Source organism: Maylandia zebra, linkage group LG17 (genome assembly GCF_041146795.1).
Source record: "Maylandia zebra isolate NMK-2024a linkage group LG17, Mzebra_GT3a, whole genome shotgun sequence".
NCBI lineage: Eukaryota > Metazoa > Chordata > Actinopteri > Cichliformes > Cichlidae > Maylandia > Maylandia zebra.
In genome coordinates, this window is record NC_135183.1 from 13,834,773 (window position 1) to 13,851,398 (window position 16,626).

A 16,626-nucleotide genomic window follows, 5' to 3' on the forward strand; every position below is an offset into this window, starting at 1 on the left:
CAGCCTGAACTACCTTTTTGGAATGGGGATTGTAAAGTGATACGCACAATACTCAAAAAGCAACTATGATTCAGTAATATTATGGATATGATTCTGTAGAACTTTTATTTTGGGTATTTGGAGTACAATTTGATGCAAAACCTTTGTACTATTTGGGTATTTAAACAGAACCATAATTTAAATCTTAACAACTCTAAATACATGTTTATCCCTTCCTAAAACAGGTATTCAGTGCAAAATGAGGTTTAAACTTTTGTGCATACATTTTTCAGGAGCTACATCTGCATGGCAGTACGGAGCCTGAAAGTTATCCTGTGTTATCCGTTTATGCAATTAGAGTACAAACCTCGAACCTATAAACACACCGTTTTCCCTGCTCGTGAAGACTCCACTCGCTGTTTTCCCTCTTGTCAGCGCGCATCTGCGTCTGTGTGTTCTGCTCCATTTCAGGGAGGAGCGCAAACTGTTTGGCTCTGTCCAGCACCGGCTCCTCTCTGCGTGTAAATGCGCACTGTCTCACTCACCGGACACTGGAGAGAGACCGGGCGGCATTAATACCGGCGAACTGTCAGCCGGCTGCTCAGTTCATTGGGTGTTGACAGTCGTGGAAATTTAAGGAGGAAATAGTTTGTTGTAATCTGTTTTTTCTACTTTTCTACATGCACTTTGCAAAGCGAGCATAGATGTCATCGCAGAGCATGCTTATCACTGGAAGCTCACGATTGAAATGGACGGACGCATTTCTTTACTTGGGTCTGTTCATGCAGTCGGCGGTTTGGGAAACGGTGAGTCCAAACGCACAGCTTAACCTCATCTGTCTTATCACAAGGAGAGTTGGAACATGTGTCTGTGTGGGTGATTTTAACACGATTTCAGTCACATTGTTTTTATACTGACATGACTTAAAAGATTTGAAAATTATTTTTCAATCAAATAAGATCAATTCTTTTACTTTTTTTTTTTATTAACTTTTACTTTTATTCACTTTGTACATTTATGAATTATTTCATTGTAGTAGTACAATGGGTTTATCATGAGTGTAGCCTTTGTTTGAGCATTGAGGAAAGGGAATTAGGGATCTTTGCCCCTTTAAATTAGAAGTTACAGACTAACAGACATTTTGTGTGTGTAAAGCTTAGAATACAAATACAATATGAACAATAAAAAACCCCAAAAACGATAGTAACTGTACAATCTATATTTGTGACATTTTAAGATTCTCTTGTTCAGCTTCAGTCTGGGAGTTTAAAAGAAACATAACACATTTTAGTCTTATTATTATAGGCAGGCAGGATTGATAAGGTTTGCTGCCTAATGGTTTTTATTATTAGCAATTAGCCATTAGTCACTACCTCAATGAAAACAGATGGCTGATATATCTATTGAGTAAGTGCTAATAGTTAAATAGTTAAATGCTGTTGAAATGGGAGCTTTACTTGCTACACCATCATATACGTTACTCTCCCCAAATGTTACCTGAGCAGATTCCTCCATATTTTGTTGTAAACAAATTCATTTTACATTAGATGGACTTTTGTAAAGAGCTAAACTAAACATCTAAATTGTAAAATATATATATATTTTTAAATCAAACTGCACTGTATACATTTGCATCAATATTCTAACATCAAACATTTATTTTGTCATAAATAGAAAAGCATGTTTTAAACAATTTTATAAATTAAAGTGTTATAATAATTTTCTGCTTCCAACGTAATCATGATCTTATGTGAAAATCACTAATATTTGCATGAGTATTTCTAAAAATTTAAGGTGGAAACATCGCATCCATCATAATCACAGAATGTGTAGATTAGGAGTTGTTTTCTGATATTGACCTGCTGCGTTCATGTTTGTCTGGCACATCTGATTCGAACTAGGATGATAATTACTTGCTAGATGACTAATTTGTCTCCAGTGGTGACAAATCGCCACGGATCATGTGACTTAAGAACCAATACATGCATGCATTGCATGTCTGTCTGACTTTTGTTTTTCTGCTTTGATTTTTCTTTCCTTTATAACGAAAAAGTAGAATTTGAGATGTACCTCAGCCATCAAGAGGAGGACTGGATTTCAAAGAACAAACTCGTATAGCTCAAATAAATATTGAATAAATAGTATCTCCTGTGACTCCATTAACCCTCATTGCTCACTTGAGTCTTCTCTGCTTTTGGCTTCAAAAATTTTTTTCAGTAATGAGAACGTAGAAATATTTTCTCCCTTTTCCCCCATTTCTACTATGCATGTGGGGTTTGAAATTCAAATGGCGTAAACAATTTAGTGTGAAGCACATTTCTTTTGCATTTTGTCCTTATATGAATTTTGATTCAAAACCATTGTGGAGTTTCTTCTTTTGGTGCTATGGAGTGATTTGTGTCTTTTCCCTGATCCCGAATGCTCATAATAATCCTGTGTTGCCTCTTCATTTATTAGCTCTTTGCTCCAGATGAAAAGATCAGATTGTCATGGACTCAAGATGCCTTTAACCCCTTTTTCCTTATAGATGGCAGCAGATCAGTATCTTTTGTGAGTTACTGATCAGCTGGAAAACTTTATTCAACAGAAAATGACTGCCTTTTATTACTTTATTGCTGATGTTTTCAGTGTAAGGTACAGTAACAGTCTTTACTTAAAACCCTGGGTTTTTCATATTTCTCTTTCAAAATCACTGCCATCCATATCTGACTCAAAGGCTTTTGTCGAAAAACATTTGACCACATGGAAACACTTGATCTTGATTTAGTCTGCAAACATGAGATGGCGCCTGCATCCGATTGAGATTATATAGCTAGTCGAGCGCCTTCCAGACCTGCACATTCGTAAGTGCAGTCACAAGAATGTATTCTGTGTCTCCCAGTACAATCTCAAGTGTGTGGAGGAAATATCGGAAAACTGGTCATAACACTAGGGGAGCTGGACAGGGCTGTAGAAGGGCATCAGTCAAGCAGCAGAATTGTACCAGGAAAAACAGGAGGAGCATTGCCACTTGCACTGACCTACAAAAACTCCAGTAGGCTACGTGTGCATGTTTCTGACCAGACAGAAACAGTCTCAGAGAGGTTGCCATGAGGTCCTGAGGAGGCATGTCTTTGAAGGACATAAACCTCCATAGGCTAGCCAATAAATACTCTAAATGCTGTTAGGTATGGAGATATAATGCTCAGACCCATTGTCAGAACTTGTACTGTTGCAGCTGTTCCTGGATTCCAAACACTGTCTATACACATTACTGAGCCATATGATGCAATTAAAAAATGAAAAGAAAAATTAATAACATAAAATCCAGAGAAAATTGTAACTTGTACATTAACAAGTTGAGTGCACTCAAGCACAAGTCTAAATGGTTTTAGCATCATGCAAGGTGTTACCATGAACCATAACCAGTACATATGCACCAGGCAATAGCTTTTAGGTGAAGAGGTGTTCTGGTGTAAGTCCAATATTGATTCTTCTGTCATCCAGCAAGTCTGTCTCTATAACAGATGAAAATTTTAGCCAGAGATTTTTATGAGAATGCTGACTGAACCAAAATGGGAATAATGTGGACTAAAAAGTAAATCATAAAGATATCCCAGTGCAGAATAAGGTAATTGTTCCTAGTTTGTTTGATAATAGGAGGCACACATACAGTACAGTACAGTGTAGTACAGCTTTGAAATGTTAGTTTTTGATCTCCATGAAGTTGTTTTTCAGTACTACATTCCCATTTTGAGTGCATGTGCACACCAGTGAGGCCACAGACATCCCTACTAATGGCTTTACACGGTTCCTCTGATCTACAAGCACTACATAACAAGGAAGGGAGTTATACAACTACAGCTGTCTTCTTCTTCCCTGTTGTGGGTGAAAACATGAACGTAAATAATGAAGGTTTAAAATTACCAAGAAAATTCAACACTGCATTTAACTGATGGAGAAGAAAGCTGCTATATTAGAATGATATGTATCAGCCAAGTTCATAAAGGTGGGTTCAATAAATTCTTAGGTTATTTAATATAAAAAGTAGTGCTGTCAGCGTTAATCTAGTTAAAATGACATTAACGCCATAACCGCATTAACGCGGAAAATCTCCGTTAACGAGTTAGCATGGATCGCCCCGTGCTTGGGGTTGCACGGCGTTAACGAGCTAACTGCACTAACGCATTGATGCTGTGCAGCCCCATGCATGGGCCAATCTGCACTAACTCGCTAACAGAGATTTGCCGCATTAATGCGGTTATGGCGTTAATGTCATTTTAATGAGATTAACGCTGACAACACAAAAAAAAGTATAATGTGTTCATAAATATGCATAGATTACTGTGTAATTATGTCTGTTATATCAAGAAATTGATGCACTCTGACAAACTTATTGTCAATCCATTGAAAAAACATAGGAGCAGGTTTTTGGTTTGTGGAAGCCTCCATATTTAATATTTACAGTGGTCAGGAAGGACATTTTTCTTCAGATGAATTCTGCATTTTTTGGATGTGGCTAGAGACAGGCCACATACAAACACTAAAGACCAAGGAGGGGAGAAGTGGTGTTTGCATGCCATGGAGGGAGATTTCAATTCATTTTTTTTCTATTTGAAAAATACAAATAGAACTACCTTTAATATCCTAATAGCAGGTCTTGAGTAACAAGTTATAGATTGTAACGTTCCTATCGCCTGCAGAAGCCTCTCCCATTAGACATCAAATAACCTGTTACCCTCTGTCTGCAGCCCAAGGCAAGCTCTACCTTAAAAAACAAGCTGTAAAATGCTAAAATCAATTCTAAAGGCCACATGTAACCAGTGCAGAGAAGCCAACATGAGGAAATGTGCCATCATCCTGTTAGTGCCCTTCTGATGGCTGCGTTTTTTTTTTTGAAACCGAAGGCAGTCAATTGATTTTTGGGGGCAAATAATGAGTGACATTAACTCAGTTGCTGAAAAGACAGGAAGGACTTTTGTGCCTTGAAATGAAAAGATTGACTTCACAGTTGATTTTCAGCATACAGATGGTTCACTCTTTTATATCTTATAAGAAAGTCTGATTTTAGAGAAAGTATATAAATAAAGTATATAACGCCAGCAATTTAGATAATTTAAAAATGTAAAAAGTATAAAAATATTTTTTAAAATTTGATTTAATCCTTGCACTCCTCTGGAACCTACAGTAAGATAAACATGTGTCCTTTTCAAGTTTTTTTATTTGACCTTAACAACGGAGTAAAATATAACTCACATTAATCAAAATACCATCACAGAGGTAAGGAAGCACCTCGACTTTCTTTCATCAACTACACGTGCATGGATAGAGCTGGAGTTCTTTAAGTATTTCCCAAAGCCTTAGATCACAATTTTAGCAAAAGGTTTCTATCAAAATATTACAGATCTTAAACAAACTACAAAGTGTTAAAGTGAAAATGACAAGGGCTGGTCTCTGGATCTATGGGTTAGCTTTAGATGAAGCTGGGTTTGCCGTTTCATTTACAGTCTTTGTGCTAACATGAGCAAATTAACTGCTGTACAGACATGAATATGAACCCTTAGTAATAAGGCAAACATGCATGTTTACCAACATGTGAGACATTTAACAAAGAGGACAGACAGACAGACTCAGGGACCAGTGTATGTTAAAAAAAAAGGAATGCTAACAAGTGGAACTGACTAAAAATTGGCTGGAGGTGCCTGCAATAACGACCTGTTTTAGATAGTGATTGGATTTAAATGACACCACAGCCGCATAAACTGCTGCCAGATAGGATGGAGAGTTACAATAATTAAAGTGCTGCTCAAATGGCACTCACGCTCTTCTCTCTGAGTGAGTCTATTATTCGGCATCTGTTAAAGGAGAGAAACCATCAGCAAGCTTGTGTTGCTCATATGAGCTATTCCAGGTTCACTGCGCATCATTACATTCGAAAGTGACACCCCGTGCTGCTCCATCAGACAGTATGTCATGTTACGATCTTGCTTGTATAAAAGAGGCTTGTTCTATAAGCCTACAGGGTAGATAAGAAAGCACTGTCTTGTGTCACAGTGAGGCTGTGCTGCCAGATCAAGTCTTCAGCCACGCGCACTCACGTGTTACTCCCGGACATTTGAACTATTAATGATGTAGGAGTTAACAGGCCACCCAGATGGAAAACGTTACGGGAATATTTAATATTTTCACTGTAAATTCTCCTCCCTCGTGTACAGTAATATGTTTAAAGGGCTGATAGAAACAGTACTTAAAATAGAAAATAGCTGGTGGAAAGATGGCCTTCTATGTTTATTAATGACGGAATATAACAAGAAGGTTTTTATACAAGGATTGTAGTCTGACATCTAAGGGAGCTCACGCCAGAGCACCAGTTTACTTTCAAGCATGTGTCCTGACACACGTTACCTTCAACCTGCACAATCGAGCAATTCTTATATACACAATCGTGTAAGCTTCTGTTGTTGACTGGTTTGTACTGTATATTTGTAAATGTGTAAACTGGTGCCATCAAAGGAATATGTCCCGTTGTAAATCATTAACTCACCAGTCATCATGCATTAGCTGAATTCTAGCAATTTCTGGGTAAAATAAAACTTTTTTTATGGCAAAAACAACAATTTATATAGCGCTTTTCAAGAACCTCAAAGCGCTGTACAATTCCACTATTCATTCACTCTCACATTCACACTGGTGGAGGCAAGCTACAGTTGTAGCCACAGGTGCCCTGGGGCAGACTGACAGAAGCGAGGCTGCCATATCGCGCCATCGGCCCCTCTGGCCATCACCAGTAGGCGGTAGGTGAAGTGTCTTGCCCAAGGACACAACGACCAAGACTGTCCGAGCCGGGGCTCGAACCATTTACTTGTATTCATCGAGAACTATCATGTAACCAACCCAACCTATTGCCATCTGGTGGCCTTAAAATGTAGATTTTTAAAACACTTGTAAAATAATAAGTAGGCTGGTTCTTCTTATAGTGCTTTTCTCTTTACACACTTGAAACACTTTATATAGCATATCTCATTCACACAAGTACTTTCCCCCCTACATCTTAGTATTTTCTATATGGTAAATGGACTAGTTCTTATATAGCATTGTTTTACTCCAACCCCTCAAAGCACTTACAGAACTATAAAGCATTTTCTATGCTTGGTTTCTCCTCTACATAAGTGCTTTTTATCAAACAATCATACTCTGATGGATGCATTCGAGAGCAGCTTGGCGTTAGTATCTTGCCCAAGGATTTTTGCTATGCAAACTAGAGAAAAAAAAGGAAAAAATTTAGGTCACTGGGTTGCTGTGAGAGCACTAGGTTAAATGTCACACTCCCCTGCAGTGTCACCATCTGATCTACAGGCAGGTGTTCCACTAGAGCTTCTTCACACACTTTGAATCAAACACATCCGAAGAAATCAATTGCATGCCAAAAATAACAAACAACACACACACACACACACACACACACACACACACACACACACACACACACACACACACACACACACACACACACACACACACACACACACACACACACATTCAAAAAACAAACAAACAAACAAAAAAAAATTATTCACTTGATAGCAAAGTATGACACAAATTTAACCACAGGTTCCAGATGCTGTTGGAATCTACATTTTTGGCACATGTTACTATAATCTCAGATTTTTTTTTAGATCTAAGCTTCTGACGTCCTCCTGTTCACATTCCTGAGAAGGCGTGAATATAAGTAAAAATAGAGAAGCCTTGACAGCAAATGTCAACGCTTTGAGAGGACGTCAAACACCCACATTTTTTGCTGTCATGGGTGCTCATTACAGTTCATCCCAGGGGTTCATTTCAAGACTCCAACCTCTGAATGCCTCATCCAAAATAAAAAAGGACTTCCGGCTCGTGGCGCTTCCACGAGCAGGCAGCGGCTGATAGCGCTTTGGCAAATTCAGTGTTTTTTTTAATGGTGTATTCTTTTTTGACCCCTCACACCCCTGACAGGACTTTTGTCCCTCTTCCCATCTGGCAGATGCTATCACAGCATCAGGGCCCGATAATCCAGACTGCGAGATAGCTTTTTCCCAAAAGCCATCAGAGTCCTGAACTCACTACCGGCTCAGCCACTCCCCCCCACCACACATACCCACACAAACCATTAACGGACTCTATTGCACTCCACATACCACTGCCTTTGTAAATACAGATGCTGCTCTATGGACAATCCTACACTTAGGAATATTGTTCATGTTGGTCACTTTATTTCACTCAAGGTCACTTTAAATCACTCATACTGTAAACTGTAACGCTGCCACGTTGGTCACTTTAAACCACTTCAAGGCTAGTGTAAATTTACAATTGTAAATTGTAAAGTTAGACTGTTATTGATCCTTTTTAGCTTAAAGTGTATATTTACTCCCCTTACCTTAGTCTTAAAGTGTATATTTATTTCTTACTCTTCCTATGGAACTGGAGCCTAGTCGTCTCGTCTCTCTATATCCTGTACTGTATATAGCAGCGATGACAATAAAGTTTCACTTTGACTTTGACTTTGAATAGTAGATTCTCTAAGCCGTCACAGGGAGAATGAAGTAAATATGTGCACTGGGAAGAAGAATGTTGAAACCATGTCAAAAGATAAATTGACACTTCATTTTGTCACCAAAATCTCAAAAAACAAAATCTGACTAAATCTGCTGGTGAGATATTCATTAAATCTTCTAGCTTGACCTCAGGGCTGGACTAGAGACCGGCCCACCAGGTATTCTAGGAAAAGCCATAAAGCCTTTGAATGAAAACAAACACTGTTGTGACAGTGGTGTATACCGTCTTGTTGGTATATGTATGATTTCTATACATTTTAGGTCATAATAAAAATTTGGTTGTAAGATTCAGATAATTATTTAATAACAGCTAGACATTTTAAATGAGAATAAGAAAGAAAAGTATTTCCTTGTGCCCACCTCTCCTTGTTAATGCCCTACCTGGCCCCATGGCAAAACTTTGCTAGACCCGCCCCCACACAGTTACCAGCTGTTAGCTACATAGAAAATGATATTGGTGTTATTTATCTCTCAGAAACAGTTCATAACTTCCCTTCAACTCATTCATGTCACCTAAAAGGTAAACCTGTTTCTCCATCACAGCTCTGATGATTCAGTAAGGACATCTCCTGGTTTCATCTTCATGTTTCCCTCTCACCACATATCGAAACCGATATCATGACCAGCAGCTTTTACAGCTGTGGCTCCAGCAAACATCAGCTGATACTAGAAATTAATATTAAATAAATTCTAACAACAGCTGATCAAGCTTAAACGTGCTGCTGTTGTTTAGCATCCGCTGGTTTCCTCTTTTTGGCGCAAAGTGGGTGATAAACAAACAAGAGAGACAGGACTTGCGTCAGAAAAGCCGATCAGCTGATCATTGATCAGTTTCATGATTGAAGTAGCAACAGGAGAGGGAGGGGGAGAGAATGAGAGAAGAAGAGGCATCTGACAGCATAACGACAGAATAAATCCAGCTTTGTGTCTTTTTCCATCCTAGCTGTGTTCCTTCTCAGCTCAATATTAAACGCACAATATTTTCTCTGAATACCAGATGATTCCATTTTGTATGGGACGGTTGGCAACTCTACTAACTAACCTTATGACTAAAATAAAGTTCACTATCAGTAACATCATAGCACCCACCCAGCTGTATAGAAACTCCATCATGCTAGCTAGTACGCAGTGCGAGTTATTGTAACTGACTGTAAAAAGTCAGCACAACGAAAAAAAAACTACACCTAAACTTGGTTTATATCTGACCCAGATAGACTGCAGGTCACAACTTCTTACCTGAAGTTCAGTTCACCTGACACTCGGACCGGCGGCCACCTCGAGTCTCTCCTCCACCTGCCTCCCCTTTCCCTCATCCACCTGCTGGCCTCTGTGGAAGCTCCGCCATAGCCACCACCAAACAACTGAGTTATTTTTACACATCGGCCAGCATCTGGCCAATCCACCACCCTTCATTGTTTATACGTTTACAAAAAAAAAAGAAAATCATCGGCCCATAAAAACGAAAAATCAAAGCCAGCCCAGTTATGTTTGACCTCATGAAAAAGTCACACAATCAAGTATCAGTAGTTTTCCCTTAGGAACCTTGCCTCATCCAAAATAAAAAACATACAAATTAAAATGTATAAAAGTGAAAGCAATCCCTTCCTTCTCTTTCTATAATTTTTTTTGCCTTTTTTCCACCCATCCTTTGTGTCACTGCCATCTTGTATCTGCAGTTGGCTATTGTCACTGGAAGCATGCTTGGCTTGGATCCCATTGGAAACTGCAGCTTGTCTCCATTTCACCGGTGTGTCTATGTCCCATTAACAATGGCCTGAACTTATCAGGCTGAATGGCTAGCAGCCTTTTCTGGTTCCACTTGCACATTGAGGATAAACCTCTGGTCTTTGCATGTTCCACGTTAAATTTAGGCTGGCAGAGACAGGATTAACCATTGGGCCAATCACAAAAGGCCCTATAAATTAGGACTCAGTTTCCTGGAATCAGTCTGGACCAGGACATACCTCGTGGTGAGCCACACCTTTTGTCCAGGCTTGTAGGGAGGTGCAGGATTCCGACATTGGTCCGCCAGGTTTGTCTTCCAAAGATGGCGGCACCGGGAGAGATAGTGTTGAACTGAAGGAACTTCATGCTCACCATCGACTGCTGGAAAGAGCCGTGGTTGATAAGCCAGCTACGCTTCAAAAGAAGATAACCCAGTCGCCGAGGAGGTGAGGCTGTTGTGGACATACTCGACCCAGGCGAGTTGGGCGCTCATTGTGGTTGGAGTGGAGCAGCACAGTCCTGGGGTCTGGTTCTGAACAAAAACCTACTTGACCTCCCAAGAGATCGCCCTGATGGTGCAGGAGGCTGGAAGGATCAGAGAATCCTCTGGAGCTCCTTCTAAGGAGGAGAATTGCCAGGACAGAGCTTCGGGCTAGATGTTGTGTGACCTGGTGCTATAGGTGATTGTTTTTTACTCATTTCCATTTTTCCGAGTCCACCTGGCTTGCCAGGCGTTTAACCATTTAGGAGTTTGAAGGTAGGCAAAATTCTTGTAATCCGTCCAGACGATAAAGCCAGTGCTGGTACTCCTCCAAGGCGAGTTTGACTGCCAGGAGCAATCTGTCCCCTACATCATAGTTCCATTCTTTGGGGAAGAGATGATGAGAGAAGTAGGCACAAAGATGAAGCTTACCTTCATACTGTTGGACAGCTGCCACTCCCGAGTCCAAAGCCTCCACTTTTACAATAAACTGGTTAGAGACAGGTGAAGACAGGATAGGAGGTGAGGCAAAGCATTGCTCAACGTTACTGAAAATGGTTTGAGCAGCCTAGTCCCACTGAAAAGCACCTTAGAAGAATTTAGGTGTGTGAGAGGTGAAGCGATCTGGCTAAAGTTTCGGATGAAACAACAGTAGAAACTAATGAAGCCCAGAAAACACTGGAGCTGTTTCCAGTCAGAGGGTTCTGGCCAGTCCACCACCGCTTGGACCATGTCTGGGCCAGGTTTGAGGTTGCCCTGCTTAATGATACAGCCCAGGATAGACACTGTTGTCACATGCAATTCACATTTCTCCGTCTTGACAAATAATCTGTTACCATTCTCTCTCAGACCTATTTAAGGTATAAAGCTGCTATAAAGGATTCCTCAAAAAACTATGGTTTGCCATAAAACTGTACAACAGTTCTTTTTGTGACAAATACATACAATAATCACTATATAAGATGTCATAAACATTTCCGCATCAAACTGAATCCTTTGCATTATAATGCGCTATTTTTGATCAACTACTTTTGCTATTTTATTACTGTGCTATGTTTATTTAACAATGTTGTTTTTATATTGTATCATCAAGATGTTTTCTGGCAAAACAGAGACGAGCCTTTGTGTTCATTTTGCTTGGCAGTGGTTTTTGTCTTGTAACTGTGCGATGCAGGCCCTTCTAAACACTGACCTTAATTGAGGCATGTGAGGATGTGTTGTTCTGGGGTCTTTTGTGACCTCTTGGATGAGTCGTTGCTGCGCTCATGGGCTAATTTTGGTTGGCTGGGAAAGTTCGCAATTGTTCCACGTTTTTGCCATCTGTGGATAATGGCTCTCACTGTTGTTTCCTGGAGTCCCACAGCTTTAGAAACAGCTTTATAACCTGAGAAATCTCAGTTACTTTGTTCCTCATTTGTTCCTAAATTTCCTTGGATTGCTGCATGATATCTGGCTTTTGTGAATCTTACTCCACTTTGTCCGGCAGGTCCTATTCAAGTGGTTTCTTGAGAGCAGGTGTGGCAGTGATCCATCACATGGTGCTGTTACAGTGAGGAGAGACCTTGTCTTCTTCCAGATTCCATCTGGACCAAAGGCCAACTATGTACCAAAGAGTCAAAGGAGCTTGCAAAGAAAAGCGTCTGGAGTTCTTTAAGTTGCTTGAAGACGTTTCACCTCTCATCCGAGAAGCTTCTTCAGTTCTAAGGTCAAATGGTGTACCAAAGAGACTGGGCATGGTATACTTGGCTCCTTTTAATGTTGAGAAGCAGAGGCTCTACTCTGAGCCACTCTCAGATGGCTGAACTTCTCACCCTATCTCTGAGGGAGATGTCAGCCACCCTTCGGAGGAAGGTCATTTCTGCCGCTTGTATCGTGATCATGTTTTTTTGATCCACAGTTCGTGACCATAGCTGAGGATAGCGACATAGATCGACCGGTAAATTGAGAATGTCACTTTTACACTCAGCTCTCTCTTGACCACAATGGACTGGAACAGCGTCCGCTTGACTGCTGCTGTGGCACCAATCCATCTGTCGATCTCCCGCTCCCTTCTGCTGTCACTTGCGAACAAGACAACTCTTCTACTGGGGACAGGAACTCATCCCTGACCTGGTATGAACACTCCTCCTGCTGAGGACCATGGCCTCAAATTTGGAGGTGATGATTCTCATTCCCACCACTTCATCCTCGGCTGCAAACCATTTCAGTGCGAGCTGGAAGCCATCACACAATGAAGCCAACAGAACCACATCATCTGCGAAAGGCAGAGCTGAGATTCTGAGACCAACCAAGTGAAAGCTTTCCACCACTTAGCTATGCCTAGAAATTTTGTCTTTTTACAAACAGAATTGGTGACAAACAACAACCCTGGCGAAGTTCATCACCCACTTGAAACGAGTCTGACTTATTGTTGACTATGCGGACCAAGTTCTTTCAATGGTTGTATAAGGATCAAATGGCCTGTAGCAATAGGCCAGACACCCCATAATCCCCAAGGACCTCCCACAGGACATTCAGAGGGACATGGTCAAATGCCTTCTCCAAGTCCACAAAACACATGTAGACTGGTTGGGCAAACTCCCATGCACCCTTAAGTATCCTCGAGCGAGTAAAGAGCTGGTCCAGTGTTCCATGACACAATGAAAACCGCGTTGTTCCTCCTGTATCAGAGGTTTGACTACCGGACCAACTCTCCTTTGCAGCAGCCTGTCATAGACTTTCCTGGGAAGGCTGAGAAGTATGATGCCCCTTCTTAAAGATGGGAACCACCACCCCGGTATGCCAATCCACAGGTACCGCCCCTGATATACACGCAACTTGTAGAGCAGTGTCAACCAATGTTCCCTCTAATTTTTCATGTGTCTGAGTGAACACACAAACTCCCTGAGCGGTCCCTTGGACCACTGTGAGCGACATCAGACGTGTGCACTGTGGTCACGCCAGCATTGAATCCATCCAAGTTACATGGTTTATTAAAATAAGCAAATTACAGCATTTACATTTATGTTAGACTACTTTTAATTAACTGCTTTGGCACACTTACAATGAAAATTAAAAAAAAATCTTGTTCATGATCTGTGTAGTATGTTAACACTATTGGAAGTAAAAAATAACTTGAACTCCAATTTTGAAAACACAACTTTCTTTTTTTTCTTTTTTTATATAAAGCTCTGACTTGTATTATGAGTCTGTGGTCTGGGAGAGAGTCTGTAACTCTTTGTCTGCAAAATACAGTATATAATGACCAATGTTGGGCAATTAATTATATAGTTACTTCTTCAAAAAAGTAACTGAGTTATGCAAACAATGAAGTTTTTTGCAGCTGTTTACCTAAAAATGCAGCCAATGCAGTTTTTTAAATAAACATTTCAACAATCAGCTGTTCTGCATCAAATTTGATGCCACACAAATTATTTGTGCCACTCCAAAAAATAATTTCTGTCCACTATGAGATAAAGGAGAACAACAGCCTGATACCTGCAGGCCTGACAACAGGAGATGTATCACTCCTGTAACACCTGTAACATTCAGAAGTTGCCTCATTGTTCTGACACACACAACAAAACTATTGACTACACTACACACTAACTACACAAGATTTGCGCAAATCTCTCACATCTCAAAACACCGCCGTCACTCCTAAAACGTCCCCCTTTCTAAACAACTAAATGCCATGTTGCCATATCATTTTTTGACTGGTCGACATGGTGCATTGTTCCACCAATAGGAAAGGGTGGGGGTTTTTTTGTTTTTGTTTTTGACCACAGGCGTTTTCGAGCGTTTTCCTTATAAAATGTATTTACTGTTTCTTCCCGCAGTAAATATAAACAACGATAGTATTCAGAAAGAAAACCAAACATTTCAGATAATTTTATCATAAGTCTGGGTTTACGTGGCTTATCAACACAATAAAAACTAATAAAAACATTATTATTGGCTGGACTATGGGATAAGGTGGCATTGTTCTAATCCCATATGGGAGCAGCCAGTCACTTACTGACTAACAGTGCAAAACAGAATTGTTAAAGTATTAGTTTTAATTTCAATTCAGGTTAGATTTCTTTTTTGCGCGCAACACAGATTTTCTGTGCGCAGAGACCGTGCCAGCAGGGTTAGGGAACATTGGTGTCAACCAAGACAGCCCTGCAACATACAGAGCCTTCAGGAACTCAGGGTGAACCTCATCCACCCCAGGGGCCCTGCCACCAAGGAGTTGTTTAACTGCCTCAGTGACCTCACCCCCAGAGATAGACAGGTTGTCCCCCTCCTCCGAAGACCCTGAAGAAAACTGAAGAAAACCATGAATCATCATATGAACATTACCTGATTGAAGCAGTGCAAAGTTACAGAGGTTTTATTTGAGTCACAGCTAAGAGTTTTGCAATTTGTCATAATTTTAAAAAGTTTACATTTCTTCGGTACTGAGGCTTTCTTGTCTGTACGCAATGGTAGACTGGTGTGTAAAAAGCAAGTGAATAATGTAGAAAACAGAGATTTTTAAATGGGAAACTGTTCTTGAAGTACATTGAGAGGGGAAGAGAGCTGTGCAGGAAGTGCGATTTTTTGTTTGGTGGTTGTTGAAATAATTTGTGAGGTTTAAGCTGAGATTCTAGCGTTTCTGGCAAAATACATATATACATATATATATATATATATATATATATATATATATATATATATATATATATATATATATATATATATCTCAAAGAATTGTTCTATGTGGTGAATATTACATTACAATGTGTCTTATTAAAGCCTTTAATAAAAATAAGTAATACTTTTGGGAGAGGCCAACAACAGGTTCCATATGATATTTCTTTAATATATGGTCAATAGTATAACAAAGTCCAAAACACAACCACTACTGAACTACTGATTAATAACATTATCTTTGCCATTATCATGTCATGTAAAAGAAAATTATGGTATTTCTGCACTTCTGTGTGTCTTTCTGTGTTACTGGACTGTGATGAAAGCTTTTTTTCTCGCCTTCAGACAGAGGCCATCCACCCAGATTGCGCTCTGGTTGTTCAGCACATGAAGGCTGAGGAAGAATGTTATCAGATCCTCAAGCAGGAGGAGAACAACCACTCTGCTAAGACAGGTCAGCCCGTGTTTTAATCTCACAATGGGAACAGATATTTTCATGGTAGAAAGCATTTCACACTGGGGACAAATATACAGTCTCAACGAGGTCTAACACTTACTATAGTGTTACATTAGAATGGTATTCTTTAGATTTCATATAAGGCAGATAAGCCATATGTTGTGATGCTTCCAAACTTTTCAGAAGAATAACCAAAACACCTTTTTAGTTATATTTTATAATACTGCTACATTTTCAAAATTTCACACGACACAGTATGCTCTAATGTTTTATAGAGTTACACCTAAACCATGAGCTGTTCCACACCTTCACATTTTTTTCTAGCCATTATTCTGGTATAGGTTGCGCTTGATTTCATCTGTCCAAAGAATGTTTTTTCTGAATTTTGGTGGATTTTTTTTGTTGTTGTTAGCATCCATAATTTCTATTCATGAGGCTTGTCACTTGCATCTTGCAGTGAACCCTCTGCATTTACTTTCATGCTGTCTTCTCTCTATGGTAGACTTGGATATGGATGCCGACTTCCTTCAGAGTGGTCACTTGGTTGGCTGTTGTTAAGGGGTTTCTCTTCACCATGCAAATACTGTTGTCTTCTGTGGACTTCCAGGTCTTTCTTCATTGCTGAGTTGCTTTCTTTCATTCTCACAATTGACCAAATCAACTCCTCTCCAAAACCAATGCCTTTTATCTGCTTAGTTGATTAAGATATAACAAAAGAACTGCCCACATCCACGCATAAAATTGCCTTTGAGTCAATCGTT

General features: G+C 39.9%; 1 protein-coding gene across 2 annotated transcripts in view; it reads left to right on the plus strand.

Annotated features, from left to right (window-relative positions):
- Positions 1 to 299: 299 nt before the first annotated feature.
- ghrhrb (growth hormone releasing hormone receptor b) overlaps positions 300 to 16,626 on the plus strand; it is an 80,149-nt gene continuing 63,822 nt past the window's right edge. For both annotated transcript variants that reach the window (XM_004572326.2, XM_023154140.2), the window contains exons 1-2: positions 300 to 785; positions 15,754 to 15,862. In XM_004572326.2, the coding sequence (XP_004572383.1) occupies positions 684 to 785; positions 15,754 to 15,862 (211 nt within the window). In that variant the 5' untranslated portion in view covers positions 300 to 683. The remainder of the gene's footprint in view (positions 786 to 15,753; positions 15,863 to 16,626) is intronic.